General features: G+C 56.6%; 4 protein-coding genes across 28 annotated transcripts in view; 3 read left to right on the top strand and 1 right to left on the bottom strand.

The window, feature by feature from the left end:
- Positions 1–4,158, top strand: part of SH2D3C (SH2 domain containing 3C) — a 46,773-nt gene extending 42,615 nt beyond the window's left edge. For all 7 annotated transcript variants that reach the window (XM_054520677.2, XM_063714449.1, XM_002820236.5 and 4 more), the window contains 4 exons: positions 519–690; positions 2,112–2,223; positions 2,593–2,799; positions 3,555–4,158. In XM_054520677.2, the coding sequence (XP_054376652.1) occupies positions 519–690; positions 2,112–2,223; positions 2,593–2,799; positions 3,555–3,730 (667 nt within the window). In that variant the 3' untranslated portion in view covers positions 3,731–4,158. The remainder of the gene's footprint in view (positions 1–518; positions 691–2,111; positions 2,224–2,592; positions 2,800–3,554) is intronic.
- Positions 4,159–5,741: 1,583 nt separating this feature from the next.
- TOR2A (torsin family 2 member A) lies at positions 5,742–10,609 on the top strand. Of its 11 annotated transcripts, XM_054520687.2 has the most exons (6): positions 6,144–6,161; positions 7,455–7,720; positions 7,984–8,065; positions 8,584–8,759; positions 9,451–9,578; positions 9,862–10,609. In XM_054520687.2, exons 2-6 carry the CDS (start codon positions 7,605–7,607, stop codon positions 10,104–10,106), a joined length of 747 nt encoding a protein of 248 aa, XP_054376662.1. In that variant the 5' UTR covers positions 6,144–6,161; positions 7,455–7,604; the 3' UTR covers positions 10,107–10,609. The 11 variants fall into 11 exon arrangements, with proteins under 11 accessions (XP_054376668.1, XP_054376662.1, XP_024108493.2 ...); XM_054520685.2 differs by lacking the exons at positions 6,144–6,161; positions 7,984–8,065 and adding an exon at positions 6,525–6,903 and having other exon boundaries at positions 7,312–7,720; XM_009244876.4 differs by lacking the exons at positions 6,144–6,161; positions 7,984–8,065 and adding an exon at positions 6,537–6,903.
- On the bottom strand, positions 10,541–26,154 carry TTC16 (tetratricopeptide repeat domain 16). Of its 5 annotated transcripts, XM_054520682.1 has the most exons (15): positions 26,031–26,135; positions 25,199–25,371; positions 24,791–24,881; positions 24,443–24,586; positions 22,005–22,105; positions 21,788–21,917; positions 18,828–19,042; positions 17,790–18,034; positions 17,250–17,391; positions 15,665–15,830; positions 14,975–15,117; positions 14,622–14,817; positions 12,425–12,512; positions 11,827–11,899; positions 10,541–11,459 (listed from the first exon to the last, which is right to left on the bottom strand). In XM_054520682.1, exons 1-15 carry the CDS (start codon positions 26,046–26,048, stop codon positions 11,432–11,434), a joined length of 1,953 nt encoding a protein of 650 aa, XP_054376657.1. In that variant the 5' UTR covers positions 26,049–26,135; the 3' UTR covers positions 10,541–11,431. The 5 variants fall into 5 exon arrangements, with proteins under 5 accessions (XP_054376657.1, XP_002820283.2, XP_054376658.1 ...); XM_002820237.4 differs by lacking the exon at positions 11,827–11,899 and having other exon boundaries at positions 26,031–26,141; XM_054520683.1 differs by lacking the exons at positions 11,827–11,899; positions 12,425–12,512.
- Positions 26,152–27,824, top strand: part of PTRH1 (peptidyl-tRNA hydrolase 1 homolog) — a 22,874-nt gene continuing 21,201 nt past the window's right edge. Inside the window, exons 1-4 of one of the 5 annotated variants that reach the window (XM_024252720.3) lie at positions 26,152–26,653; positions 27,003–27,222; positions 27,494–27,593; positions 27,772–27,817. In XM_024252720.3, coding sequence (XP_024108488.1) covers positions 26,516–26,653; positions 27,003–27,222; positions 27,494–27,593; positions 27,772–27,817 — 504 coding nt within the window. In that variant the 5' untranslated portion in view covers positions 26,152–26,515. The remainder of the gene's footprint in view (positions 26,654–27,002; positions 27,223–27,493; positions 27,594–27,771; positions 27,818–27,824) is intronic. The other 4 variants (XM_054520695.2, XM_024252723.3, XM_024252722.3 and 1 more) reach the window with 4 other exon arrangements.

The raw sequence follows: 27,824 nt of genomic DNA, 5'->3' as shown, positions 1-27,824 counted from the left end.
GGCGAATCACCTGAGGTCAGAAGTTCGACACCAGCCTGGCCAACATGGCGAAACCCCGTCTCTACTAAAAATACAAAAATTAGCAGGGCGTGGTGGCGCGCGTCTGTAATCCCAGCTACTCTGGAGGCTGAGGGAGAAGAATCGCTTAAACTCAGGAGGCGGAGGTTGCAGTGAGCCGGGATCGCGCCATTGCACTCCAGACTGGGCGACAAGAGCGAGACTCCTTCTCAAAAAACAAACAAACAAACAAAAACAAAAAACAAAAAAACTGCTCTGCGTGATGCATTTCCGTGCTCACCCACAGCTCTGGGCCCGCCCCTGACTTATGCTGACCAATCAGAAGCCCGAGGCCTTGCTTTCCACGCTCTGGCCGCACCCCCTTATCCCACTGACCCTTACAACCTCTCACGTTGGCTCAGCCCTCCGCCTCTCCCGGCCCAACCACAGGCAGCGCCCCAGGCCCGCACCCCTCACCCCTGTCCCCGAGCCCGCCGCCTCTAACCCCGCCGCTCTGACAGGTTCCACACTATGTCCATCATGCTGGCCGTGGACATCCTGGGCTGCACCGGCTCTGCGGAGGAGCGGGCAGCGCTGCTGCACAAGACCATTCAGCTGGCGGCCGAGCTGCGGGGGACTATGGGCAACATGTTCAGCTTCGCGGCGGTCATGGGTGCCCTGGACATGGCCCAGGTACTGAGAGCTGCGCAGAGCTGGCATCCGGTAGACTGTCTGGAAGAGCCCTGGGGTGCCTTTGGGATGGCTGTGTATGGAATCAGGAGGAGCTTTGGAATTTCTAGGCAGCATTGGTGAGAGTACCCGGGAGAACTGAGTTCTGCAAGTGCCGACCCACAGCAAGTTCTTCCCCTTCTCTGGGCCTCAGTTTCCTCGTCTGTAAAATAAAACAAATGAGGAACATTATATGAGTTTAAAGAATAAGAATAGGCCGGGCGCCGTGGCTCATGCCTGTAATCCCAGCACTTTGGGAGGCCGAGGCGGGCGGATCACGAGGTCAGGAGTTCAAGACCAGCCTAGCCAATATGGTGAAACCCCGTTTCTACTAAAAAGTACAAAAAACCGGGCGTGGTGGTGCGCGCCTGTAATCCCAGCTACTCAGGAGGCTGAGGCAGGAGAATCGCTTGAACCAGGGAGGCAGAGGTTGCAGTGAGCCGAGATTGCGCCGCTGCACTCCACCCTGGGCAACAGAGTGAGGCTCCGTCTCAAAAAAAAAAAAAAGAAGAAGAAGAAAAAAGTGGCAACCATTTAGTGAGTATTTCCTATAGGCTAGGTGCTATACTAAGTACTTAACCAGCACTGATTTCTCAGAACCATCTCATGAAGTAGGTGCCTTTAGCGTCCACATTTTACAAATGGAGTGTTTGAGACAGAGCAGTCCTTGCCTGAGGTCTTACAGTCAGAGGCTGAAAGAATTAGGACTTGAACCAGGTCTGGCTGACTTCAGAGCTGAGCCTGCCTCTCCTATGACTAATAAATAAGAACAACGGCCAGGCGCGGTGGCTCACACCTGTAATCCCAGCACTTTGGGAGGCCGAGGTGGGTGGATCACAAGGTCAGGAGATTGAGATCATCTTGGCCAACATGGTGAAACCCCGTCTCTACTAAAAATACAAAAAAATTAGCCAGGCTTAGTGGCACATGTCTGTAGTCTCAGCTACTCGGCAGGCTGAGGCAGGAGAATCGCGTGAAGCCAGGAGGTGGAGTTTGCAGTGAGCCGAGATTGCGCCACTGCACTCCAGCCTGGGTGACAGAACGAGACTCTGTCTCAAAAACAAAATAATAAAAAATAAATAAATAAGAACAACAAGGTCCCAGAGGCAATGTCCTGCGTTCAACTCCCACCCAGCTCTGCCACTTTTTTTCGGAATAACCTTGGGCAAGTGATTCCCGTCTCTGAGCCTTAGTTCCCTAATCTGTAAGATGGGTTGTGAGAGCTTCATGGTAGACATGAAAAGTAGTCATCACTGTCCCTGGTACATGAAGGATGGCCATAACAATCATAATGATCCCACATCTGGGTGTCCACTCAGCAGGGCAGCAAGGTGGCCCCTGCAGGCCCTCTGCCTGGCTGGTCTCTCACAGTTTGGCCTCCCCAGATTTCTCGGCTGGAGCAGACATGGGTGACCCTGCGGCAGCGATACACAGAGGGTGCCATCCTGTACGAGAAGAAGCTCAAGCCTTTTCTCAAGAGCCTCAACGAGGGCAAAGGTACTTCCTTGTTGCGTAACATTGGACAGGCTGCAGCCCTCCCTGGGGTGGCAAAGACTCCCAGCATGGACAGTGATGAGAGCCTGGCTGAGCTCTGTGCAAGCTACTTTCCCTGAGCTCACTGTCCCTGCTGGCAGCTGTGTCAGCCCTGTTCATGTCCAGGCTCAGCCCTTGGGGCTGGGCCAGGGCTGCAGTGGGTTCAGTTGGGGGAATCCGAAAGAAAGGGTTTGTCCCAGGAGTCAGGAGCCCTTGGGGCTGTCTCTGGGACCTCAGCCAGGCCTGTTCCCTCCTGCGTCTCGGCTTCCAGGACTGCAGTGGATGGTGGGGCACTATAGGATCTCTAAGCGCCTGCTGCCTTTCTCCCTGCAGAAGGCCCGCCGCTGAGCAACACCACGTTTCCTCATGTGCTGCCCCTCATCACCCTGCTGGAGTGTGACTCGGCCCCACCAGAGGGCCCTGAGCCCTGGGGCAGCACGGAGCATGGTGTGGAGGTGGTGCTGGCCCACCTAGAGGCCGCCCGCACGGTGGCACACCATGGAGGCCTGTACCACACCAATGCTGAAGTCAAGCTGCAGGGTGAGTGGTGGGTGGCATCTTGGGGGGCTTGCAGGCCTGGGCCTCCCTCCACCTGCCTCACTCCTTCCCTTTCCTCCAAGGCATCCATTCACATTTCTCCACTCCTCTGTCCTGCCCTGTCTCCCTGACCCCTTCCTCTCATGTCTTTTCTTTTTTCTTTTTTTTTGAGATGGAGTCTCACACTGTCACCCAGGCTGGAGTGCAGTGGCACAGTCTCGGCTCACTGCAACCTCTGCCTCCCAAGTTCAAGCGATTCTCCTGCCTCAGCCTCCCGAGTAGCTGCAATTACAGGCGTGAGCCACCATACCTGGCTAATTTTTTGTATTTTTAGTAGAGGCGGGGTTCCACCATGTTGGGCCGGCTGGTCTTGAGCTCCCGACCTCAGGTGATCCGCCCGCCTTGGCCTCCCAAAGTGCTGGGATTACAGATGTGAGCCACCACACCCAGCCTAAAATGTATACATCTTTCTTAGGAAATAATTTGGAACTTAACAGAAAAATATGAAAAAAGAAAAAAAATCACCAAAAATCTGCAAACATATTTAACATTAATATTTTATGGTCTAGTCATTTTTAAATTATATGCTGCAAATAACAGGACAAAGATGCTAAACTACAGGGTCATGTTGATTCACAAACCTTGTTGGATCCCTGGCGGAGTTGAGGGGAGGTCCCTAGCAGGGGGGTCCTGAAGAATGCTAGGGCTCTGGACAGGAACCCCAGCCTCTGCCCTGACCCTATGCCCCAACACTGCAGGGTTCCAGGCCCGGCCCGAGCTCCTGGAGGTGTTCAGCACAGAGTTCCAGATGCGCCTCCTCTGGGGCAGTCAGGGTGCCAGCAGCAGCCAGGCCCGGCGCTACGAGAAGTTCGACAAGGTCCTCACTGCCCTGTCCCACAAGCTGGAACCTGCTGTCCGCTCCAGCGAGCTGTGACCCCGGGGACATTTCCCCTCTGCAGCTGCGGACAGCGTCAGGGGCAGAGGGGCACAGACCTTTCCCCAGAGCACCCCAAGGACACTGTGATCAACCCGAGAATGTTCTGGGTTCAACTCAAGCATCTCCCTTGCACCTCCAGGGTCCTGCGTGGACCCTGGGTTCCATCCCACCTGCTACACGCTCATCAGGTCTCCGTTGAGGAAGAACAGGAACGCCGGTTCCCCCACCAGCTTTTGCTGCTCCCCTTCCTGCTGGGGTTCCCTGTTTTCGAGCCATGGGAGGCAGGCTGCTCACGCCTCCTCACTCTCCGTCTGTCCCTCACCAACACCAAGGCCTCCATCTCACTGTAAATAGTCTCTGTTCTGTAAATAGATGTACAGAAGCCATGTTATTTCTTTCATATAATAAACTTTTATGACTCTTTATTCTGTCTCTCGGGCTCGTGGGGTAGAAGGAAGCACCTTTTCTCAGGTGAAAGGTAGAAAACTTCATTCAACAAATGTTGCGAGTGCTGAGTATCTGGGGCCAGTGGCATGGGAGTAAGAAGAATTTACCAAGACAGTTGTAGGTAAAGAAAGGCAGATTTATTACAGGAAGCATGAAAATGCATTGCAAGGTAGCAACGGGCAGATCAGCAGAAGAGGAACTGACTGCAAAGAGACAAAGCCTTGCTGTGAGTTTTTATGGGATGGCATTTCTGCTGTGTGCTGAACAGGGCTTTCTGCAGTACTGATAATGCCAAGGTTGCAGTGGGTTAACCTATGTGTGTCCGGTGAGAAGTTGGGCGCAGGAGGGCTGTGTGTCCTGAACAATCAAGAAGGCAGACTTCTGGCCAGGCGCGGTGGCTCACACCTGTAATCCCAGCACTTTGGGAGGCTGAGGCGGGAGGATCACCAGGTCAAGAGATCAAGACCATCCTGGCTAACATGGTGAAACCCCGTCTCTCCTAAAAATACAAAAAATTAGCCGGGCATGGTGGTGGATGCCTGTAGTCCCAGCTGCTCGGGAGGCTGAGGCAGGAGAATGGCGTGAACCTGGGAGGTGGAGCTTGCAGTGAGCCAAGATCGCGCCACTGCACTCCAGCCTGGGCGACAGAGCGAGACCCCGTTGCAAACAAAAACAAAAACAAAAAAGGCAGACTTCGAGTTTATCTGCTTTCTCTTTTTGCTTTCCCCTGATCCCATCAGCATGACTCATTTTCCCTAATTAGGACTCAACAACAAATACTTCTTTAGCACCTGGGACAGTCTAGATTGTGCCAGGAGCCAGGGTTACAGCAAGTATGAAAACCCAATCCTTGCTTTCTGGGAGCTCACAGACCAGCGGGAGAGATAAATAGCTAATTCCAACCCAGTGCTCCTATCCCCTGCCCTGCCCTGGGATGCCATGGCAACAGTTCCCACAAATGCACAACCAAAAATCCGAAGATTTGGGGTGGAAGGGCTTTTTGAAATCTATGATCCCAACTCCCCTCTGGAAGACTGAAAGGAGAAGGGACTTTTCCCGGGTCACAGCAGCAGAGTGGGAAAGGCTCCACCTGGCTTCCTGGACCCAGAATTCTCTCCTTTTTTTCTCCTTGATAGTGGGAACTACTCATTTTCTTTTCTTTCTTTCCTTCCTTTCTTTTCTTTCTTTCTTCTCTCTCCTTCCTTCCTTTCTTTCTCCTTCCTTTCTTTTCTTTCTTTCTTTCCTTCTTTATCTCTCTTTTCTTCCTTTCTCTTCCTCCTTTCCTTTCCTTTCCTTTCTTTTTCTTTTTGAGATGGAGTTTCCCTCTTGCCACTGCAACCTCCGCCTCCCGGGTTTAAGCGATTCTCCTGCCTCAGCCTCCAGAGTAGCCAGGATTACAGACAGGCGCCTGCCAGCACGCCCGGCTAATTTTTGTATTTTTAGTAGAGACGGGGTTTCGCCATGTTGATTCACCCGCCTCGGCCTCCCAAAGTGCTGGGATTACAGGCATGAGCCGCCGCACCTGGCCGGAAATACTTATTTCTTTTCAGGCTCTGATATTTGGCCCCAGAAGTCTTGGGTATGTGTGTGTGTGTGTGACTGTGTTGAGGTTGGTAGGGACAGGGTCTTTGAGGTGGGCCATGAAGGCTCTTGTCTCCAGTGGGTGGGGGAGGTGGGCAACGTGGATCAAAACGAATCCAGGCCAAGCTGGAGGCCTGGGGAGCCTATGCGCTGAACCTCAAACGTCTGGAGTCCTTTGCCTTCTGAATCCTTTGACCAAGAGAGGCTGATAACATGCAACTACGCACTAGGGCTCTGGTAGCAGCCAGACTTGGGTTTAGTTCTATTGTTTACCAGCTGCGTGACATTGGGTAAGAGGCTTAACCTCTTCGGTCCCAAATTCCTCCTTATTAAGATGGGGACAACAACAGAACCCATCTCCCAGGACTGATGCCAAGCATTTAGCCACAGTTGCTGCTAGGTAAGGGACAGTCCTGTTTCATACACAACGGAATGTTGATGATCATTTATTGATCACTTTCTGAGCCAGACAATTTGTGTGCCTTTATCTCATTGGAACACCACCATTTCTCTGGAAAGCAGATACTATTACCATATTATAAGGTATATAGGCACTTAGCACTAATGGCACAGAGTAAGTGCTCATCAAAAGCTGTTAGTGAGGGCACTTTTGTCATATAAACGAAAAAAGGCGCATGGAAAAGGCGCTTTGCAAGGTGTAAGGTTCCGCACAAGTTTTTGCTGTAATTGTTACGTCGCCCTTTGTGGTCGTAATCCTTTATTTATTCTTTCTGAGCCACTACGATGGTCCCCTAGTTACCGTGGCCATGGAAACGCGGCCCGCCGTCCCGGATTGGACGGTTCGCGGGTTCCCCCTGGAGGCCACCTTCTGGTCCTGCTGCGGAACGACGGGCGGGCCTTGGAGGCGGGGAGAGGGGGTGTCGGGAGTTGTAGGCGATGGGCGTGGCTGCTGCGGAGCGGTGCACGCCGGGAGTTGCAGTTCCCGGGCGAGGCAGTTGGCTGCCCCACACCGACCTCGGGCATCACCCGGATGGCGGCTGCGACGCGCGGCTGCCGGCCCTGGGGCTCGTTCCTCGGGCTGCTCGGGCTGGTCTCGGCCGCGGCCGCCGCCTGGGACCTGGCTTCCCTGCGCTGCAACTTGGGCGCCTTTTGTGAATGCGACTTCCGGCCCGACTTGCCGGGTGAGGCGCCAGGGAGCCCGGAGCGAGGGGCGGGCGGACGCGGGCAGACGCGGGAGCGCTGGGAGCCGGGCTGGCGCCGGCCAGAGCAGCTGAGAACCCAGAGGGTGGGACCGGGGGGCGGGGCCCGCAGACTTGGGAGGGTGGAGGGTCCGTGCCTGGACCCGTTGAGGTCCAGGAGGCCCTGCCAACCTGGAGAGAGGCCTCAGCCAGCAGAACCCTTGGTGGAAGTTCTTGGGCCTCCCCGGAATGGCCTGGCCGTCAAAGGAGAAGTGCGCCTTGGGGATGGGCGGGGTCTGCGGCTGACCCCGTTGACAGCTCGCATTTAGGGCTGAGTGCAATCTAGAGGACCGCCTGGTGGGGGCGCTGCCGAGCTGAATCAGGCCCGAAGGTGGCTGTTTTCCGCCACAGACCCCAAGGTTCGCGTGCCATGTGCATAGGCAGCTTGGACAAACGTAAGGACACAGGAGTGCCAGACCACGTTCCAGACATGACGTTCTCCTTGAACCTCTGCCTTGGTGGGATGTGTCCTCACCATCCTCCTGTGGCCCTAGGTCTGGAGTGTGACCTGGCTCAGCACCTGGCCGGCCAGCATCTGGCCAAGGCGCTGGTGGTGAAGGCGCTGAAGGCCTTTGTGCGGGACCCAACCCCCACCAAGCCACTGGTCCTCTCTCTGCACGGCTGGACCGGCACCGGCAAATCGTATGTCAGCTCCCTGCTGGCGCACTACCTCTTCCAGGGCGGCCTCCGCAGCCCCCGCGTGCACCACTTTTCTCCCGTCCTCCACTTCCCCCACCCCAGCCACATCGAGCGCTACAAGGTAGGCTGGATGCGTCCTTGACCACTGTTCTCACCATGGGGTGCCACCTTAGGGAGTAAGTCCTGAGCCCAGACAGGGGAGTCACCTGCTCCAGGCCACACAGCCGGCTGCAGCCCCAGCCCTCAGGACCCATCCTGCACAGAACTTGGGAAGGTTCCATTCTACCTGGCAGGGAGTACTTTGATTCCTTGGGGCAGTAAGGAACCCTGGCAGTACCTACATGCCAGGGTTGTTGTGAGGGACATGAGATTATATCATTGCAGATATCATTTATGGAGCACCTGTGTTTGTCAGATAATCTGCACTGTTGTCTTGCTGGAAATCAGCCCCAATTTGTGGCTCAGAGTAAGCATCGGGAAATACTGGCTCTTACTACTACTGTTGTTGATTGCGAGGTACCCACCAGGCTGATCAGTTTCAGCTGTCAACACTGCTGTGTAGTTTCGGGGAGCAGGGAGGAGCCTTCCCCTTTTATAGAAAGCAGCAGGTGTCGTGGAAGGAGCCTTCCCCTTTTATAGAAAGCAGCAGGTGTCGTGGAAGGAGCCTTCCCCTTTTATAGAAAGCAGCAGGTGTCGTGGAAGGAGCCTTCCCCTTTTACAGAAAGCAGCAGGTGTCGTGGAAGGAGTCCTCAGCAGGGAAGTGGGAGGCTTGGGTTTGAGTCCCTGTTCTGACCGGCTGTGTGACTTTGGGTGAGTCTCTGCCCCGATCTGGGATACAGTTTCACCATCAGTCTCACTAAGAGGTTGGTGCTCTCTGGAAGACCACATCTCCCTAGAAAGGAGATTAGTTTTTTGTTTGGGAAGAGGTCTGGGGTTGGGGGAGTTTCTCCAGCCCCCCCTGGAACTCCTGTCTCTCCCCTACAGAAGGATCTTAAGAGCTGGGTCCAAGGGAACCTCACTGCCTGTGGCCGCTCCCTCTTCCTCTTCGATGAGATGGACAAGATGCCTCCAGGCCTGATGGAAGTCCTGCGGCCTTTCCTGGGCTCCTCCTGGGTTGTATACGGGACCAATTACCGCAAAGCCATCTTCATCTTCATCAGGTGGGGCGCGGCTTTACAGGGGGCACAGTGGGGGGCCACTTCTCAGAGGTTCAGCTCTACAGCCTTGGCCTGTGCTCCCAGCAGAATCCAATTCCCCATGGGCTTAGCTGGGCTTTCCCAGTGCCCCCCCCACTCTCAGAGATGACATTGTCATTCCGCCTGGTTGATTTCCCTTTGGACATTCTCAGCAAATTCTGGGCTCAGTCTTTTTGATCGCCACTTCTTTGTGGAAGCCCTGCCAGGTCAAGAAGTTTTCCCTCTTTTGTGGTGAGGAAGACACAGGCCTGGGAAAAACAGGAACAGAGTTCTTGTCCTTTGGTCCCAGCTCTCAGAATCCTCGCTGTGTTTCCTCGGGCAGCATGGCTCCGCCTCTCTGAGCCTCTGTCTCTGCTTCTGAACAGCAGGGCCAATAATGATGCTCCGATGCCTTCCTGGAAGTTCAGTGAGGGAAAGTCAGTTGAGGAACACAAGAGTGTTTTGTAAACTGTAAAGTACATGGCATGTGTAGGTGAATTACAGGGGCCATGGATGTGGACACCATGGAGGGGGAAGAGGAGCATTTTCAGTGGAGTTAGCTCCTCCCAGCACTGAGCCGTGTTCCTATGTCAGGTGGCAGCGGGGAAGCGAGGGTCCAATCCTGCCCTGCGCTAGTCCTCATCTGAGTCTCAGCCTGGGTCCCCCATGGTTTTAGCAACACGGGTGGCGAGCAGATCAACCAGGTGGCATTGGAGGCGTGGCGCAGCCGGCGGGACCGTGAGGAGATCCTCCTGCAGGAGCTGGAGCCGGTCATCTCCCGCGCGGTGCTGGACAACCCGCACCGTGAGTCTGGCTCAGCAGCCCCCTCCCGGGCAGCTTCACCCCACACCCAGGGGCCAGGCTCTCCCGGGGTCTCATGCTTTGCCCACTGACCTGCCAGTTCTGAGCCCGGCTTTGGCACTCCCAGCTCTGTGACTTTGGGTGAGCCTTACAGCCCCCTGAGTCCTACACCCAGACGGCGGCTGAGGGGACTGAGGCCAGCATTTTTCCTCCTGCCTCTGGGGGTCGGGGGCCGGCTTCTCCCCTCTTGTGAAGCACAAAGTCCCCTCCCCTACCCTTTCTGCAGATGGCTTCTCAAACTCGGGCATCATGGAAGAGCGCCTCCTAGACGCAGTGGTACCCTTCCTCCCGCTCCAGCGGCACCACGTCCGGCACTGTGTGCTCAACGAGCTGGCCCAGCTGGGCCTGGAGCCAAGGGATGAGGTTGTCCAGGCTGTGCTGGACAGCACCACCTTCTTCCCTGAGGACGAGCAGCTCTTCTCCTCCAACGGCTGCAAGACCGTGGCCTCCCGAATCGCCTTCTTCCTCTGACTCCCCGGGTGGTGTCCGTGACCCCCCTGATGGCCAGGCCATGCAGAGAAGGCCTGGGACCTCTGTCACAGGAACACAGAGCACCAAGTGAGATGAACGGAGTGTCGGCTAGGCCACGGGACAGATGGCTGGGAAAGGCCCTGGCCTCTAAACTGGCTCGAGAGCATCTTGGCCCCGGCCACCTTCCCCAGGGAAACCCTTGGTCACCCCAGAACCTCAACCTCCCCCTGCAGCCTGAGCCTTCTGACTGTGAATTATAACTCAGGGACTGTGGCTTGTGGCGGTGCTCCCTCCTCAGTCTGCCACCCTTGCCCCTTGCTTCCTTGGTCGGGCACCATACCCCCTCCCCTCCACCCCACACCCTGTGTCCGTATCAAGCCAGGTGGAGCCTTCTCAGTTTCCAGAAATGGAGGGACTCAAGCTGCCACTTGGGCCTGGTTTTAGAAGTTTTTAATTTTGTAAAAGAAGAGAACAAGTATAATAAACTCAGCTGTGGGACCAGAGGACTGTTGCTGAGACTTTTAATTGCTCTGGAATGAGGCAGCTGGCTGAGTGCCAGTTTTGGGGCGGTGGGTAGAACTGCTCCCCTCCCCAGCAGGAAGTGAGGGGCTGGATGGTCCCTTCAGACAGCTTCATAGTAGGTGAGGTCCTGATCAACTTCATTTTTGCTGAGACTTGGGCTGGGTCCCCAGGTGGAGTCAGCCTTGCTGGAAGTTGAGCTCCTGCCCTGGCTCTTGCCCTGGGCAGCCTCAGCCTTGCTGGGCCTCTGGCCCTGGCCTTGGGCATCCTCAGTCTTGCTGAGGCTCCAGTTTGAGTCATAGAAAGCCTCAGTCTTGGTGGAACTTCGGAGCAGTCCCCTGCTTCGGCCCTGGGTGGCATCAACCTTGCTGGGTCTCCAGCTCCGGCCACGAGCAGCCTTGACCTTTCTGGGCCTCTGCCTTGGGCTCCGGGTGGTCTTGGTGTTGCTGGGCTCCTGCCTTGGGCCCTGGGTGGCCTCAATCTCTCTGGAGCTCTGCCTCTGGCCCTGAGTGGCCTCAGTCTTGCTGGAGCTCTGCCCCTGGCCCTGGGTAGCCTTGGTCTTGCTGGAGTTCCTCTTCTGTATGGTGGCCTTGGTCTTGCTGGAGTTCTGCCTCTGGCTCTGGGTGGCCTCGGTCTTGCTAAAGCTCTGCCTCTGGCCCTGGGTGGCCTTGATTTTTCTGGGACCATGGCTCAGTGCCTCCCTGTTGTTCCCAGAGTCTGAGGATTGCGTCTTCAGCAGTGACGAGTCAGAGAATGTCACGGCGGTGGCTGAGGTGCTCCTGTATTCCTGGCAGATAGCCGACGTCTCAGTCTCTGAGGTGCACGTGGTCCTGACTGGGAAGGGTGTGCCAAGAGCACCCATCAGGCCTGCCGCACCTGCCCTGGACAGCTCTGGGAAAAGGGGCTTCCCAATCTCACACTGGCCTATGGCCCAGAGGCTTCGCATCGCCAAAGGGAAAGACCTGCAGATCACCCCGCCCAGCCCCCCAGCGACCCAGACCCTGAGGGGTGGGGCTGTGAGATGGGGGAGATGCCTAGGAGCCCCCTTCTCCCAGTCCCAGGCCTCTGCTCTGTGGCTGCCCCTGCCCTCTGTGCTCCTGTTGCAGCAGACAGCCCCAGCAGGGCCCCTGCGTCCCCCCGCCTGGCACCCTCTTGCCCTTCCATCCTTGTCCCCACTAAAAGGCGCTAAATGCACCCATACCCCGGCTTCCCCCGCACTGTGTCTGCCCTGTCTCCTGGCTGTGGGTCACCTGGGAGCCTTCTTCCTGTTGGAGCTTAGAATTCATGTCTCAGGGCAAGGACTATGCCAGTCATCCCTGTGCCTAGTGTTGAGCACAGGCCTGGCCCAGGGCACTCGGTGAGTTTGCTGGATTCACAAAATGAAGAAGGGGCCTGGGCCCTGCCACTCCCCTCCCCAGCGAGGACTGCGCACACCCGCCTTGGGGCCTCTGAGGAGCAGCCTCCCCATTCTTCACTTCTGTCTCCAGGCTGGGGCCCTATGGTACTGGGGCTAAAAGTCCCCCTGGCCATGCACAAGGTTTGTGGGCTTATTTCAGGGACAGGGCTAGGAGGGGATGAGAGCAGAGCAGCAGCTACCATGAAGTGCCTGGAGCAAGCCTCACCTCATCCTGGGCAGGCCCTGCAACAGTGTTGCTCCGGCTCTAGAGCCACCCGCCCCAGGCCACCCAGCTGTCAGCAGCGGGGCCGAACTCACACCTAGGCCAGCGGTCTTCGACCCGAGCTTTGACCACCCTGCTGCCTTAGCTTCCTGAGGCCTGGTGGAAGCACCAGGGACTTACAGCTCATGCTGGAGGCTGAAGAGGTCTGGTCAAGGTAGCTGTCAGACAGGGATACCACCTTGCTAGGTATGAGCTCTGATTTTTTCTCCTATGGCAAGAAACAGGCTTTGTAGTTCAGATGGTAGGAGGCCCGCGCAGCTGCACCTCTAGAAGGCCAGCAGCCCTGGGCCCCTCAGTGGTCATTCTCCTGAGCTTGGAGGTCCTTGAAGGTGCCAGGTTAGGGTGGGGTGGGGACACGCAGAGTCTAAGCCTGGCAGGAAGGGGAGCGACCAGGCTAGACAGGCATGGTGCCGTGAGACCAGTTATGTTGAAGGGGCTGCTAGCACCTTGGTTTTTTCAACTGCAAAATGAAAATTAGTTCAGGTATGGAATAGGCTTGTGTAAATTGTAAAGGGCTGTGCCCTGGGGAATGCTTACGGAGGACTTGAGGAGCTTCTGTATGCTTTACCCCCTTCCATTCTCCCCATATAAGTGGGGACGGAGGGATGGGGAGAGCTGCTAATGACCATTTAACTGACCAGGAAACCAAGGCTCAGAGCCCCTAAGCAACCTGCCCAGGGCCACTCAGCTAAGAAGCAGAGAGGCCGGGTTTGAATCCAGGTCTGCTGGCCGCCACAGCCAGACCCTACCTAGGCTGCGGGTCTCTGCCCACGTTTACACCTGTAGACAGTGAGGTGCACCATAGTGCTCCAGGCGCCAGCTGGGAGTTGCGCTCTGGGCTCCATCCACTTCAGCCCAACGTCTCCCTGGGGGAGGGAGCCTCTGACTTCAGGGGTCACACAGAGGGAAGGTGTGTACTTTACTATTCATTCTAACATGAGCTAGAAAACTGAAAAGCTAGCACTTTCCTTTTTTCTTTTCTTCTTTAGATAGGATCTGGCTCTCTCACCTAGGCTGGAATGCAGTAGTATGATTACGGCTCACTGCAGCCTCAAGTGACTCTGGGGCTCAAGAGATCCTCTTGCCTCAGCCTCCCAAATAGCTGGGACTATAGGCACACACCACCATGCCTCGCTAATGTTTGTATTTTTTGTAGAGACAGGGTTTCGCCATGTTTCCCAGGCTAGTCTTGAACTCCTGGGCTCAAGCGATCTGCCCATCTTGGCCTCCCAAAGTGCTAGGATTACAGGTGTGAGCCACCGCGCCTGGCCACATTTTCTATTGATGGCAAGGGATGCTGGCTGGTATTCCTCTACTTCAATTGTGTCAAGTTTCCTTTGAACATTAGTGTACTTGATGTCTACCAGCAGTAGAACAGAGGAACACACTGTGGGACTGTCAAGGATGGAATATTCTGCAGCACCAGCGAGAGGGAGCAGGCTGCTGCCACCCGCCGCAGCGTGAGTGGCGCTCACCATGCTGTCCACTTACATGAAGAAAAGACAAAACTCATGTTTGGCGTTAGGAATCAAGACAGCCTCGTAGGTGGGGTGGGCTACAGGAGGGGCCTCGAAGGGGGCCCCAAGGGGCTTCTGGGAGCTGGGAAAATATTCTTTCTCGATCTGGATAATGGTGTCATGGGTGTAATGCAGTTTGTGAAAATTCATCAAACTGGTACTTATGATTTGTGCACTTTTCTATATGTTACGTTCAATAAGAGGTGTTCAGAAACAAATTTAAGAATTAAGAAAATTCTGGGGGCTGGGCGCAGTGGCTCATGCCTGTAATCCCAGCACTTTGGGAGGCCCAGGCGTGCAGATCACTTAAGCCCAACAAAAATACTAAAAATACAAAAAATTAGCCGGGTGTGGTGGCACACACCTGTAATCCCAGCTACCTGGGAGGCTAAGGCATGAGAATTGCTTGAACCCGGGAGGCAGAGGCTGCAGCGAGCCGAGATTGTGCCACTGTACTCCAGCCTGGGTGACGGAGCAAGACTCTGTCTCAAAAACAAAAAATTCTGGCACAAGTGGCAAGTGGCTAGTGCATACAGTAGAATTCATGACAGTGACCATGAGCAGGGGTGTGACTCCTCTCTCTGAGGGCCCACATCCCCACACACCCTCCCTCAGGAGCACCCCTTGCTGGTACCATCCCCATCTCATAGCAAGATGTCCTCAGCCCATCACACAGCTGAGGGAGTGCAGAGCCAGGCCTGGAAGCCAGACTCCACTGGCCTGCATCCTTCAGCCCTGGGCTGGGGTATGCTGTGCCCCAGACCCCAAGGGCTCCAGGCCCTGGCGCGTGCTCCACTTACCTCTTTTTTCTCCTTCTCCTTTTCTTCCTCCTCTTTGGGGGCCTCAGCCTCTCCCTCTGAGCTTCCCAGTTCTACCTGCGGAATCTCAGGGGTGGCCTTCAGCTCCTCGGAGGTCGCAATCAAAGGCTCCCCCTGCTTCCATGAGCGCTGCAGGGCCAAGGCCTTCTGGCACTCCAACTCCTGCTGCTTAAGCATCCTGCCAAACGATGCCCCCCAGGTATTGTCAGTCTCCCTGGCCCATGCTGGTCTCTCCAAGGACTAGACAATGGCCCCGGCATGCAGCTGGAGCCAGAGGAGCCTGGAGCTGCAGCCATTACCCAGCCCTGGCCTGTGCCCCCTGCTCCAGGGCTTACCCCACAATGCCTTGTGGGCTGCCGGCCTGCAGGCGGCCCTCCACCATCCGCTCCAGCTGCAGCCTAGCCAGGTGGGCTATCTGGGTGCTAAGAACCTCCTCCACCGACATGCCCGGGAAGAGGTTGGTCATCAGCAGGGACAGCTGCCACGAAAGGGGGTGACCAGAGCCAGGTGAAGGCTGGAGCAGCGGGCAGACAGCACGATGCTGCCCTGACCCTGCACAGCCAGATTTGGCCCTTCCCAGGGCTGAAGAAGGAAGAGTTTCGCAATGTTTTTTGTTTGCTTGTTTGTTTTGTTTTGTTTTTTGAGACAGAGTCTCACTCTATCGCCCAGGCTGGAGTGCAGTGGCACAATCTTGGTTCACTGCAACCTCTGCCTCCTGGGTTGAAGCGATTCTCATGCCTCAGCCTCCTGAGTAGCTGGAATTACAACCGTGCACCACCATGCCTGGCTACTTTTTGTATTTTTAGTAGAGATGGGGTTTCACCATGTTGGCCCAGTGGGTCTCGAACTCCTGACCTCAAGTGATCCACCCGCCTTGGACTCCCAAAGTGCTGGGATTACAGGCATGACCCATCATGCCTGGCCTTATGATTGTTATCAAACCAGATTTCTTTGGGGGCCAAGGAGTATCTTTATGCACCAGGCATGACTCCGGAGCCTACACTCCTGACGTGTCAGGAACCTACCTTTGGTTGCTTGGGGTTGAGGAGCAGGACAGTGGCCACATCCTGGCGGGCCCCAAAAATGTTCTGCAGCAGCTGCCGGCTCTTGGCCCGGTACAGGTAGTACTGGGCCTTCTGGGGGTTGTGCCGGATGGCCGTGGAGAAGTGGTCCTCTGCCTTCTGGAACTGCCTGCACGACACAGTGGGTCCCAAGCTGCCATGAGCTGGGCCATCTGTGGGGGAAATGGTGGCTTCTGGGCCCCACTGAGGAGTTAGAGGGAAACCAGGCTGGGTCTGCTCCCCTCACCACGCCCCTCTCCTCTCTCTCCACCAGGTACGTCCCTGATGGAGCCAACACTTAGATGCCAGGGTGAAACTCCAACATCAATGAATATTTTTATGATCTTGGGGTAGGGAAGGCCTTTCTGAGAATGGCATAAACCCATCAGCTAAAATGAATATATTAATTTGACTATGATTAAGTTCCAAGTTATTGAGTAGTAAAAATATCACAAAGAAAAGCAGTATAGGCTGGGCGTGGTGGCTCACGCCTGTAATCCCAGCACTTTGGGAGGCCAAGGCGGGTGGATCGCCTGAGGTGGGAAGTTTGAGACCAGCCTGGCCAGCATGGTGAAACCCCATCTCTACTAAAAATACAAAAATTAGTCAGGCGTGGTGGCAAGTGCCTGTAATCCCAGCTACTCGGGAAGCTAAGGCAGGAGAATTGCTTGAACCCGGGAGGTGGAGGTTGCAGTGAGCTGAGATTGTGCCACTGCACTCCAGTCTGGGCAACACAGCGAGACTCCGTCTCAAAAAAAAAAAAAAAAAAGGAAAGCATAACGGAGAGAGCAGCTTTTTTTTTTTTTGAGATGGAGTCTCGCTCTGTTGCCCAGGCTGGAGTGCAGTGGTGCGATCTTGGCTCACCGCAAGCTCCATCTCCTGGGTTCACGCCATTCTCCTGCCTCAGCCTCCCGAGTAGCTGGGACTACAGGCGCCCACCATGACGCCCGGCTAATTTTTTGTATTTTTAGTAGAGACCAGGTTAGCCAGGATGGTCTCGATCTCCTGACCTCGTGATCCGCCCGCCTCAGCCTCAGTTTGTAATCAGTGCTGGGATTACAAGCTTGTAATCCCAGTTTGTAATCCCAGTTTGTAATCAGTGCTGGGATTACAAGCGTGAGCCACCAAGCCCGGCCTTTTTTTTTTTTTTTGGGACGGAGTCTCGCTTTGTCGCCCAGACTGGAGTGCAGTGGCGCAATCCCGGCTAACTGCCAGCTCCGCCTCCCTGGCTCAAGGGATTCCCCTGCCTCAGCCTCCTAAGTAGCTGAGATTACAGGCACACGCCACCACGCCCAGCTAATTTTTTAAATTTTTTTGTATTTTTAATAGAGATGGGGTTTCACCATATTGGCCAGATTGGTCTCAAACTCTCGACCTCAGGCGATCCACCTGTCTCGGCCTCGCAAAGTGCAGGGATTACAGGGGTGAGCCATCACGCCCGCCCGCAGAGAGAAGCAGCTTGATTGACCCAGGGATCCCAGCAGTTGGCCTCCTGCCCGCCCTGCCCTCGGGCCTGCCCCGCCCACGGTGGGGGCCGGAGCCCACCCACCTGCGCCTCTGCTCGCAGAAACCCATCTTCTCCTGCAGCAGGCCCATGCGCGTGTTGGCGCCCTCGTCCTGCGGGCTCAGCGCCAGCGCCTGCTGGTAGTCCGCCTCGGCAAAGGCCAGGTTGCCCAGCTGGAAGAAGCAATCTAGGGTCCGGAGGCGGGGGTGAGTGGACCCCCAACTCCCAGTGCCCGGGAGCCCCAGCCCAGCCGGCTCCAGCCCGGGGGCCAGGGCCTGAAACTGGTGGCTGATAACCCCCTTGGCGGTCGCGGTCTCCGTCCCCTCTAGTTTTCTGGGCGTCTGGGCACTGTTCCCCAGCTGCCTGTTTTGAGCATTTTAAGGAGTCTGGAGCCAGTTTGTCTAAGGCAACATTTCCCAGAGTCTGTTCCTGGGATACTGACACTATTACATTTCCTGTTCCCTCGCTTCCTTCCTCTCTCCCTTCCTCCTTCCCCCACAGGGGCCTCAAGTGCCCAATGGGGGCCTTAGAGATGGTGAGGCTCCCTCGCACCCGCCCCCCCTCCACGCCCTGGTCGCTGCACACCGCCTCGGTTGATGTAGAGTCCTTTCTCCTGCTGCTCGTCCCGGAGGGCCTTGTTCAGTAGCAGCACGCCCTCCTGGTAGGCGCCCTGCCTGTAGCAGTGCACGGCAAAGTCGTTGTAGGTCAGCAACAGCTGGCGCTGCGCCTGCCGCACCATATCCTCCTGGTCCTCGGTCACCATGTCCAGCATCTTCAGGAAGTCCTCCACTGCCCCATCAAACTCCTGGAGCCGTCGGTACATGGTGCCCCTGTGGGGGAGGGCGTGGGAGACGGCAGGAGCGACATGAGGGCCAGTGCACCCCCACCGACTGGTGAGTGGCCAGACAAGCCAGTGCCGGCTCGGGGCCTCCTGACCCATGGAGGCAGTGGGGATCCCACCTCATTTGCTAGGTTTGTCCCGTGGGGCCAGCTCTGGACTGCTACTCAGATAACCCATTAGGCACTGAGCATTTTATTTTTTGCAAAAATACCCTCTCTCTTTCTTTTTGGGAGCCAGGTGTATGCCGGTCTCTACATGAAAGCATTTTGTACAAGAAGCAGGTGTTTTACTACCACTGTTTGGATAGGTTAATTGGCCCGAAATCACAGTGGCCTCTCATGTCACTGAATCACTTGTGGGATACTAAACCCAGCCCCTTGGCATAGGGAGAGATTGGCTGGGTGGACCACCCCCTGGAGTCACTCCTGCCAGGGCAGCGGCACTCCCTCCTGAAGCGCAGCAGGATGTGGGAAGTTCCTGGGACCAGACTCAAGCCTAAGTCTCCTCCATTGAGCTGGGCTCAGCGCCCAGCGTGAACGGCTTCGCAGGCTGCGGCTCTAGGATTCCTGGGATAATTGAGACATGTGTTGCCATCCCTCTTCCAGCAGTGACAGAGACCACCTCTGCAATGCCTTAACCCAGTAGGAAGTAGGGAAAGACTGTTAGAGGCTAGCTGGGGAAACTGAGGCCCAGAGAGGGTCAGGGACTCTCCTTAAACCACACAGAAAGTCTGTGGCCGGGCAGGGCCTGGGACCCAAGGCCAGCACCTTCCCATGCAGTACCGGAAGAGGAAGAGACTGGGGTCCAGAGGGTTGTTCTCGATGGCACAGTTGATCTGCTGCAGTGCGTGCTGCAGCTTGCCCTGCACGGCCAGGATCCCTGCGTCTTGGCGCGCCTGCTGGGCCTGGGCCACCATCTTCTGGAGCAGCATCCTGGCCTGCGGGTGCTTAGGATTCAACAGCAAGGCGCTGTGCAGATCCCGGTAGCAGAGGCGGGGCTGCAGGAGGCCAGAGGTGGCATCAGGGGCACAGGCCAACTGAGCCACGGGACCTAGAGGCCTTTATTCAGCAGGGTGGCATCACACCATGCCTCCTCCATGTCCCTCACGTCCCTCCATGTTCCACCCTTTCTGCTTTTTTTTTTTTGAGATGGAGTCTCACTCTGTCACCCAGGCTGGAGTGCAATGGTGTGGTCTTGGCTCACTGCAACCTCTGCCTCCCGGGTTCAAGCGATTCTTCCACCTCAGCCTCCTAAGTAGCTGGGACTACAGGTGCATGCCACCACACCTGGCTAATTTTTGTATTTTTTTTTTTAGTAGAGATGGGGTTTCACTATGTTGGCCAGGCTGCTCTCAAACTCCTGATCTTAGGTGATCCGCCCACCTTGGCCTCCCAAAGTGCTGGGATTACACGGTTGAGCCTTCATGCCTGGCCCCTTTCTGCCTCTTGAAGGACACAGGGAGCATCGTGGGGAAATTCCATCCCAGGCCCCATGCCAGCTGGCCCTTTCCAGATGTGACCTCAGGTAAGCCAGGCCAGCCCCAGTGGTTTCTGCAGATGCTGCCTCCTTGTCAGGCCTCTGTGAAGCCCACTCAAGGTGTGGGGAGCATGTGACCTCCTGACTGTGAGAGTTGTGTCCTCCCTCCCCACCCCTGCACTCCCTCTTCCCCTCCCTGATCTTTGAGCCCAAGACCCCTCTGCCCAAGCCGAGATTTGGGCCTGGGTACAGCAGAAACCTCCCCCAGCAAGTCCCTTCCACTGGGAGGAGGAAGGTGCAGCTCAGCCAGGCAACAGACAGTTCAACAACACCTTGTTCCCTGCGGGGTGACTGGCTGGCAGGTGAACAGGATGGTGTGGACAGCAGGTGTGGGTGGAGGGAGGGAGGGAAATGGCAGGAGCTAGGGGCAGGGCTTTGGCATAGGCAGCTTTGGGCTCCAGGCAGTGCCACTGGGAACACGCTGTGTGACTTTGGGCAGGTCACCTGGGGCTGGCTCTTCCTCTGTGAAAGGAGGATGGTGTGTCTTTATCGCAAAGGGTTGCTGCGAGCCTCACAGCTAAGCAGGGTCAAAGTGCTGAGAACACGCCTACGCATGGGAGGGGCTAAAATCACAACAGTCACCAATAATTATCAATAATTACTAGTCTCAGCCGGGCGCGGTGGCTCACACCTATAATCCCAGCACTTGGAGAGGCCGAGGCAGGGGGGATCACCTGGCGAAACCTTGTCTCTCCTAAAAATACAAAAATTAGCTGGGCAGGTGCCTGTAATCCCAGCTACTCAGGAGGCTGAGGCATGAGAATTGCCTGAACCTCCCGATAGAGGTTATGGTGAGCCGAGATCTCACTACTGCACTCCAGCCTGGGTGACAGAGTGAGACTCTGTCTCAAACAAAACAAAACAAAACAAAACAAATTACTAGTCTCATGCCACTGAATCGCTTGTGGGAGGCTGCAGCCCAGCCCCGGGGCATAGAGAGGAGTTGCCAGGGTGGACTGCGCTCCCCGAAGTCACTCCTGCCAGGGCAGTGGCGTTCCCTCCTGCAATGCAGGCTGGCATTCAGCCGCCCCCAGGATGCTTGGAGAATGAGGTGAACCCGCCCCACCCCGCCCACCTGCTCCTCCCCATCCTAGCTTCCCAGCTCCCCATCCACCCAGGCCAAGCCAGAACACCAGGCACCCTTCTGGATCCTTCCTTTTCCTTCAAGCCCACCCCCAAGCCAGACTCCGGCCCTGCCTTCTGAAGGGCTGTGGGACTTGCCCCTCCTTCCCGCCCTGATGACCACCTTCCCTCCACCTCACCCCACCCTGCAATGGTGCCCAGCCTCCTTCTCAGGCTCTGGCCTCCAGGCCTCCCCGCTCACCCACACCCCCTGCGGACACCAGAATGATCTTCCTAAAGCCCCCTGCCTTGGGGACACCTGGTGGAGGCTCCCACTGACTCCAGGGAGACTTCTCATCCCTACCCTCCTCTCCTTGGTGCCCAGCACCCCCTCCGCCTCCTCCCTTGTGACAAGTTTCTATTGCTCCCAAGTTGTTCCCTGTACTGTCTGTCCCTGTGCCCAGCCCAGGTTGTGTAGGTCGTCAGGAGTAGGGATGATTCATTGAGGCCAACAGGAAAAAAGAAAGGAAGAGGGAGGAATAGGAGAAGGAAGGAGAGGAGGAAAGGAGGAAGGGGGAAGGGAGGAAGGGAGGAAGGGAGGAAGGAGGAGGGAGGAAGGGAGGAGGGAGGAAGGAGGAGGGAGGAAGGGGGAGTGAGGAAGGGGGAAGGAGGAAGGGGGAGGGAGGAAGGGGGCAGGGAGGAGGGGGAAGGCAGGAGGGAAGAAAGAAGGAGGGAGGAAGGGGGAAGGGCTACCTCATGTTAGGTGCCCTGGGTGCCCCGGTGTGTGGCTTCACAGGATTGTGGCTAAAGCCTTCCTAGTGTACTCATCTGCCCAGGGACACCTCCCCCAGGCTGTGAGCTCCATCCGGACAGGGATGACATGAGTCTCTCATCTTTTGCTTCCCATGGGGTGCAGCACAGGCCTGGCACACAGCCAGGGCTGAGCAACAATGGAACAAGGACCTGACATGGTAGTTGAGTGGTCCAGGCCAGTGTGGGCCTCTTCCCAGGGAGGACAGCACCCACTGCACTGTGGGATGGGGCTTCTGGGCTAGCTGACAGCCTTGCCTCTTCCTGCAATCTTGGGGCACACTGAGGACTCCCAGGTTGGGGGGTACGCCCCCACCCGCCCTCCCCGCTGTACCTTCTGGAGAAAGTTGTAGAGTCTGGCCCGGAGGATGTAGACATCGGCGTTGGTGGTGTCCTGCTTCAGCTCATTGGTGATGAGTGAGAGGCAGGCCTGATGCTGCTTGAGGGCCAGGAGACAGGCCATGCTGAGGGCAGAGGGCACAGAGTGCTCATTTCCCGGGTGGGGTGGCAGGAAGTGGGTGCTGGGAGAAGGGGCCGGCAGGGGCACTCACCATCGGTAACGGAAGCATGGTTTCTCAGGCTGGAGCTCAGCAGCATGTGAGAAGACATTCAGGGCATCCAGGAAGGCACACTGCTCAAAAAGGCATTGTCCCTGGGGACACAGGGGACAGTCAATTCTGCTTGCCACCCCAGCCCAGCTGCACCCCCCAGTTGGCAGCAGAAAGCCCTGAGGCAGGAGGGAGAGATACAAAGATAAGGACAGAGCCTTTTAGATCTGGCAGAGACTTGAAGATGCAGAGACACAGACAGAGATGGAGAAAGATACAGATCTGGGAAAAGACAGCAAGAGACAGTAAGAGATGCACGCCTGGCAAGAGACAGGAATACAGAGATTCAGGAACAAAGAGAAATGCAGAAAACTCAGATGGCTGAGCCAGACATGGTGGCTCACACCTGTTATCCCATTCCAGCACTTTGGGAGGCCCAGGCAGGTGGATCACTTGAGGCCAGGAGTTCGAGGCCAGCCTGGCCAACATGGTGAAACCCCATCTCTACTAAAAATACAAAAATCAGCTAGGCGTGTCAGTGCATGCCTATAATCCCAGCTACTCAGGAGGCCGAGGCACGAGAATCGCTTGGACCCAGGAGGCAGAGGTTGCAGTGAGCCGAGATCATGCCATAGCCCTCCAGCCTGGGTGACAGAGTGAGACTCCATCTCAAAAACAAAACAAAACAAAACACTCAGATGGCAGAAGAGATCAGCAAAACTAACACAAACAGGCTGTAGCCTGGACCTGGGCTCTGGGTGCTGAGCCCTGTGCTAAGAACTTGAACTTGTTTTCTCACTGGCACTAGCATGCTTCTCTTATGGATAAAGGAACTGAGGCTCAGAGAGGTGAAGTGATTTGCTCAAGGGTACACAGGAAGTGGCAGTGCAGGACATGGGCCCTCAACAGACAGACTCACACATGGTCTGAGGGCCCCAAATGTTTCTTTTTAAGAACAGATTTTTTTTTTTTTTTTTTTTTTTGAGATAGCATCTTGTTCTGTCACCCAGGCTGGAGTACAGTGGCACGATCTCGGCTCACTGCAACCTCTGCCTTCTGCTTTCAAGAGGTTCTCCTGCCTCAGCCTCCCAAGTAGCTGGGATTAGAGGTGCGTGCCACCACGCCTAGCTAGTTTTTGTATTTTTAGTAGAGATGAGGTTTCACCATGTTGGCCAAGCTGGTCTCAAACTACTGACCTCATGATCCGCCCGACTCGGCCTTCCAAAGTGCTGGGATTACAGGCGTGAGCCACTGCACCCGGCCAAGAACTGAATATTTTTTGACATAAACAAAAGACATCAAGCCCAGGTGCAGTGGCTCACACCTGTAATCCCAGCACTTTGGGAGGCCGAGGCAGGAGGATCACTTGAGGTCAGAAGTTGGAGACCAGCCTGGCCAACATGGCAAAAACCCATCTCTGTTAAAAGTACAAAAATTAGCCAGGCATGTTGATGCACATCTGTAATCCTAGCTACTCGGGAGGCTGAGGCACAAGAATCATTTGAACCCAGGAGGTGGAGGTTGTGAGCTGAGACTGCGCCATTGCGCTCCAGCCTTGGCAACAGAGCAAGACTCCGTCTCAGAAAAAAAAAAAAGACATCAAGGTTATCAAAATGGAAAAAAGCAAGACTTTGTTGGTGTTTTATAGTTTAATATTGTTTTTCCTTTGAAATACACTTGGGGGTCCCTGTGACCTTTTTAGTGCTTAGAGCCTCTGGACTCTAGATCTGTGCCGTCCTGTCCAAGACAATAGCCACTAGCTTTGTGTGGCTATACACATTTAAATTAATTAAAATAAAAATAAGAGGCTGGGCGCAGTGGCTCACGTCTGTAATCCTAGCACGTTGGGAGGCTGAGGCTGGTGGATTGCCTGAGCCCAGGAGTTCAAGACCAGCCTGGGCAACAAAGTGAAACCCCATCTCTACTAAAATACAAAAAATTAGCCAGGCGTGGTGGCGGGTGCCTGTAATCCCAGCTACTCAGGAGGCTGAGGCAGGAGAATTGCTTGAATCCGGGAGGCAGAGGTTGCAGGAAGCCGAGATCGTGCCACTGCACTCCAGCCTGGGTGACAGAGCAAGACTCTGTCTCAAAAACAACAATAATAATAAAATAAAATAAAAATAAGATATAAAATTCAGTTCTTTAGTCACACTTGCCACATTTCAAGGGCTCAACAGTTCCACGTGGCTGGTGGCTAGCATATTGGACACTGTCATTATGGCAGAAAGCCCAAATGGACAATGCTGCCAAACTTGACTCAACCCTGGCAGTAAACTAGCCTTGGAGGTGAGAGGGCAGCAGGTGGGGACCCAGACACAGGGACAAGGAGGAATCCAAGGAGACAGAGCTGGGCCCAGGAGCCAGGAGAGCCCCCGAGAGCGGGAGGGAAAGCCAGTGGTGTGAGGTGGGTGCCCTGCGTGGGCCCGAAAGGCCCCAGGCACCTGTAGGTAGAGCACAAAAGTGAGGCGCTCCAGGTGCTTGCAGTTGTCCTGCTGTAAGGAGTAGGCCCTTCGCAGGTTCTGGGCGGCCGAGGAGAAGTCACAGAGCTGGAGGTAGGCCTCGGCCCGCAAGGCATAGAAGTCCACCTGAGGGTGAGGGGACCCAGGCTGCTGGATCCTCCCCACCATCTGCCCCTGGAGGGTAGGGGAAAGTCTCCACCCCCCTGAGAGTTGACATCCAATTCCCATCAGGGACTTGGTGGCCCTGAGAGGAGGGATCTGGCAGGTGCGACAGGGAGGGAGGAAGCATGTTCCAGCAACTGCCTGTGCCCACCCAGGTCTGCCTCTCACCAGCTGTGGGTCCAGGTGGAGTGCGCGGGAGAAGAACAGCACAGCTGTCTCCCAGTCTGCCTGCTCCAAGCACTCCTGGCCTCTGGAGTAGCTGTGGGGAAAGTGGGGACAGGCAGAGGGGTGGCCCTGACTGTGGACCAGCCCAGGGCATAGGGCTGGGGTGGGGGCTGTGGGAGGCAGGGGAGCTGGGTGGAGAGGCAGGAGGAGTAGACAGAAACCCAGGGAGGGCAGGCTGGAGTTCCTGGAGTCCAGCCAGGCCATCAGCCTCGTTCCCACTGAGGTGGAAGAGCCCCATTAGACAGTTGAGTTCACTGAGGCCCAAAGAGAGTAAGTGGCTCAAAGCTGCACAGTATGTGAATGGCTGTGTCGGGCAGGAACCTGGGACCCCAAAGCAAGGTAGTCACTCACTACTCCCTGACTTTGAGGGGCACTGTTAACCCCATGGCCTTTGGTTTTACATCACAGATGCTTTGGAACACCTGGCTGGTCCCAAAGATGTGCTGCAGGATCCCTTTGGGGGCTGGAATCACCCATGGCTTTGGGATGTCCTGTGAGGGGCCCTGGTCAACCTTCAGGGCATCCTAGAACCGAAGGACAGCAAGCTGGAGCAGGCCCCCGAGACGAACCCCACCCACTGACACACTCCCCAGCATTCTGCAGGGAGGGAGGAGAGGCGGAAATGAGGCCTGGAAGGAGGCACTCCCCCTCGGGGTTCCGGTGGCGCTCCCAGCCCCATTCCCCTTAGGGACGCTCCAACCTGTCCCTCTGCAGTCCTGCGCTTCTCCCTCTCCTGTGGTCAAGGTCAGGGATCAGGGTCCTCATGCTTACAACACCGTCTGTTCTCCCCCTAGGCCTTCCCAGCTCCCACTTCCGGCTACTGACACCCCAAGCTCTGATGTCTCCAGCTCAGGCTTGGTCCCAAGTCTCAGGCCTTGGGGGTCCTACAGCCCCTCACTCCAGCAGGCCACACTGAGCACCTCACCTGACTTCTGCCCCGGTTCTCCCATTTTGGTGAGGTCACCGTCCCCACCAGCTACCCAAGCCAGAGACCTCTGTCCAAGCAGCCGCCGAGCCTTACAAGGATCTCTCACGTGCCTGGTTCTTGGCATGGCGGCCAGGGCCTTCCCTGAGTCGGACTGCTGCCCCTGCCTCTCCCGGCCTTCACCCTTTCCTGCGAACCCAGCCTCGGTCTCTGTGCCTGGCCCTCTGGTTTTGCGTTAGTCTTCTCCCTAGCCAGTACCTCGTCCGAATCTGTCATGAGGCCCCTTCCAGGAGGACCCCGAGGCCTCTGCCAACTACCTCGCGGCCCTGGTCCTGACGTTGCTAGGCACCATCACCAGGACGCCCACAGGCCCCACCCCTCTGGCCACGCCCCCGGGAACCAAGCTTTTTGAGCCGGAGGGAGGTAGAAAACTTTTATTAGCTGGAGAGGTTGAGGCCTACAGCGGGGAAAGGACTTGCCAGATTTTCGCCGCAAAGCAGGGCTATAGCGGGGGGCATAACAAGGCCTCCCAACCGAAGGTCAAGCAAGAGCTCCGAGCGTCCCACACAAATCCCGCAGGGACACTGTGACGCCGCACCACTGAAGGCGCCTGGGTTCCCGGACTCGGCCACCTCCTCGCCGCTTCCGCCCCTCAGAAGCATGGCGGCCATGTAGCCCGGCCCGGATTGGACGTTGGCGGTCGACGCCAAACAGATGGCAACGCGATTGGCTGCTGCGGGGTGATGACGTCAGGGGGCAGTGTCGGGGGAGTGAATGAGGGCAGCATGAGGCCGCGCGGCTTTTTGGGCGCGGGACAGCGGCTGAGTAGAGCCATGAGCAGATGTGTTTTGGAGCCTCGGCCCCCGGGGAAGCGGTGGATGGTGAGTGGCGTGGGGCGGCGACGTAGGGGCTCCCGGTCCCTAGCTTCAGTTCGGCCATTATGTCCCGGGAGCCGAGTGCCCCCAAATTGCTGCTCTGTTTTCTTAACTGGTGAGTCCAGTGCTCGACGGGCTCCAAACTTCCAGAAGCTCCGTTCCTGCACTAGGGCGCCCTGCCTGCCCAGCCTTCTGGAGTTCTCAGGGGTCGGGTTTCTGGGCCCCTTCTTCGCGCCCCTTCCCCACTGCAGCGTTGCTCTGCGTTTCCGCTCCTCTGCGTTGGGGCCCACGGGACGCTGTGAGATCGGGGGTGGCGAGAGTTGTTGGGCCTCAGTTTCCCTGGTGCCGCCCGCAGGTGGCTGGCCTGGGGAATCCCGGACTGCCCGGCACGCGACACAGCGTGGGCATGGCGGTGCTGGGGCAGCTGGCGCGAAGGCTGGGTGTGGCGGAGAGTTGGACGCGCGACCGGCACTGTGCCGCCGATCTCGCCCTGGCCCCGCTGGGGGATGCCCAACTGGTCCTGCTCCGGCCACGGCGGCTTATGAACGCCAACGGGCGCAGCGTGGCCCGGGCTGGTGAGTTGAGAGCGCCACGGGTGGGCGGGCAGGCCGTGGGGGTGGGGGTGGAGGCGCAGGGGCCAGAGGGGGACTGGCTGTGACAGATCCGCGGGTTCGCCTCCAAGTATCTGTTGAGCTCCAGTTGCTGCATGGCCTTGGGTACTTGGGGGGGGGCTCAGTTTCTTTATATGTGAAGTGGGATTAGTTGTGGCCCCTCATCATGGGAGTCGGGACAGTGCCTCTCTGAGCAGATGGGCAGTAACCAGGGCTGCCGTTTCCCTGTGCTAAGCGGAGCTGTTTGGGCTGACTGCCGAGGAAGTCTACCTGGTGCATGATGAGCTGGACAAGCCCCTGGGGAGACTGGCTCTGAAGCTGGGGGGCAGTGCCAGGTGAGGTCCTGAGATGGTCAGGGTTGGGATAGGGCTTCAGGCCTCCCAGTTGGGGTGGAGTAGGGCTGCTGACCCAGTCTCCACAGGAAATGGGCTGCTCTGACCCAGCCGGGACAGGGAGGGGTGGAAGGACACTGCCCCAGGGAGGCACTAACTGCCCCTCCCATATCCCTTGAAGGGGCCACAATGGAGTCCGTTCCTGCATTAGCTGCCTCAACTCCAATGTGAGTC

Source organism: Pongo abelii, chromosome 13 (genome assembly GCF_028885655.2).
Source record: "Pongo abelii isolate AG06213 chromosome 13, NHGRI_mPonAbe1-v2.0_pri, whole genome shotgun sequence".
NCBI classification, from domain to species: domain Eukaryota; kingdom Metazoa; phylum Chordata; class Mammalia; order Primates; family Hominidae; genus Pongo; species Pongo abelii.
The sequence above is the reverse complement of the archived record's forward strand: the minus strand, read 5'-3'. Positions and strand labels throughout refer to the sequence as shown.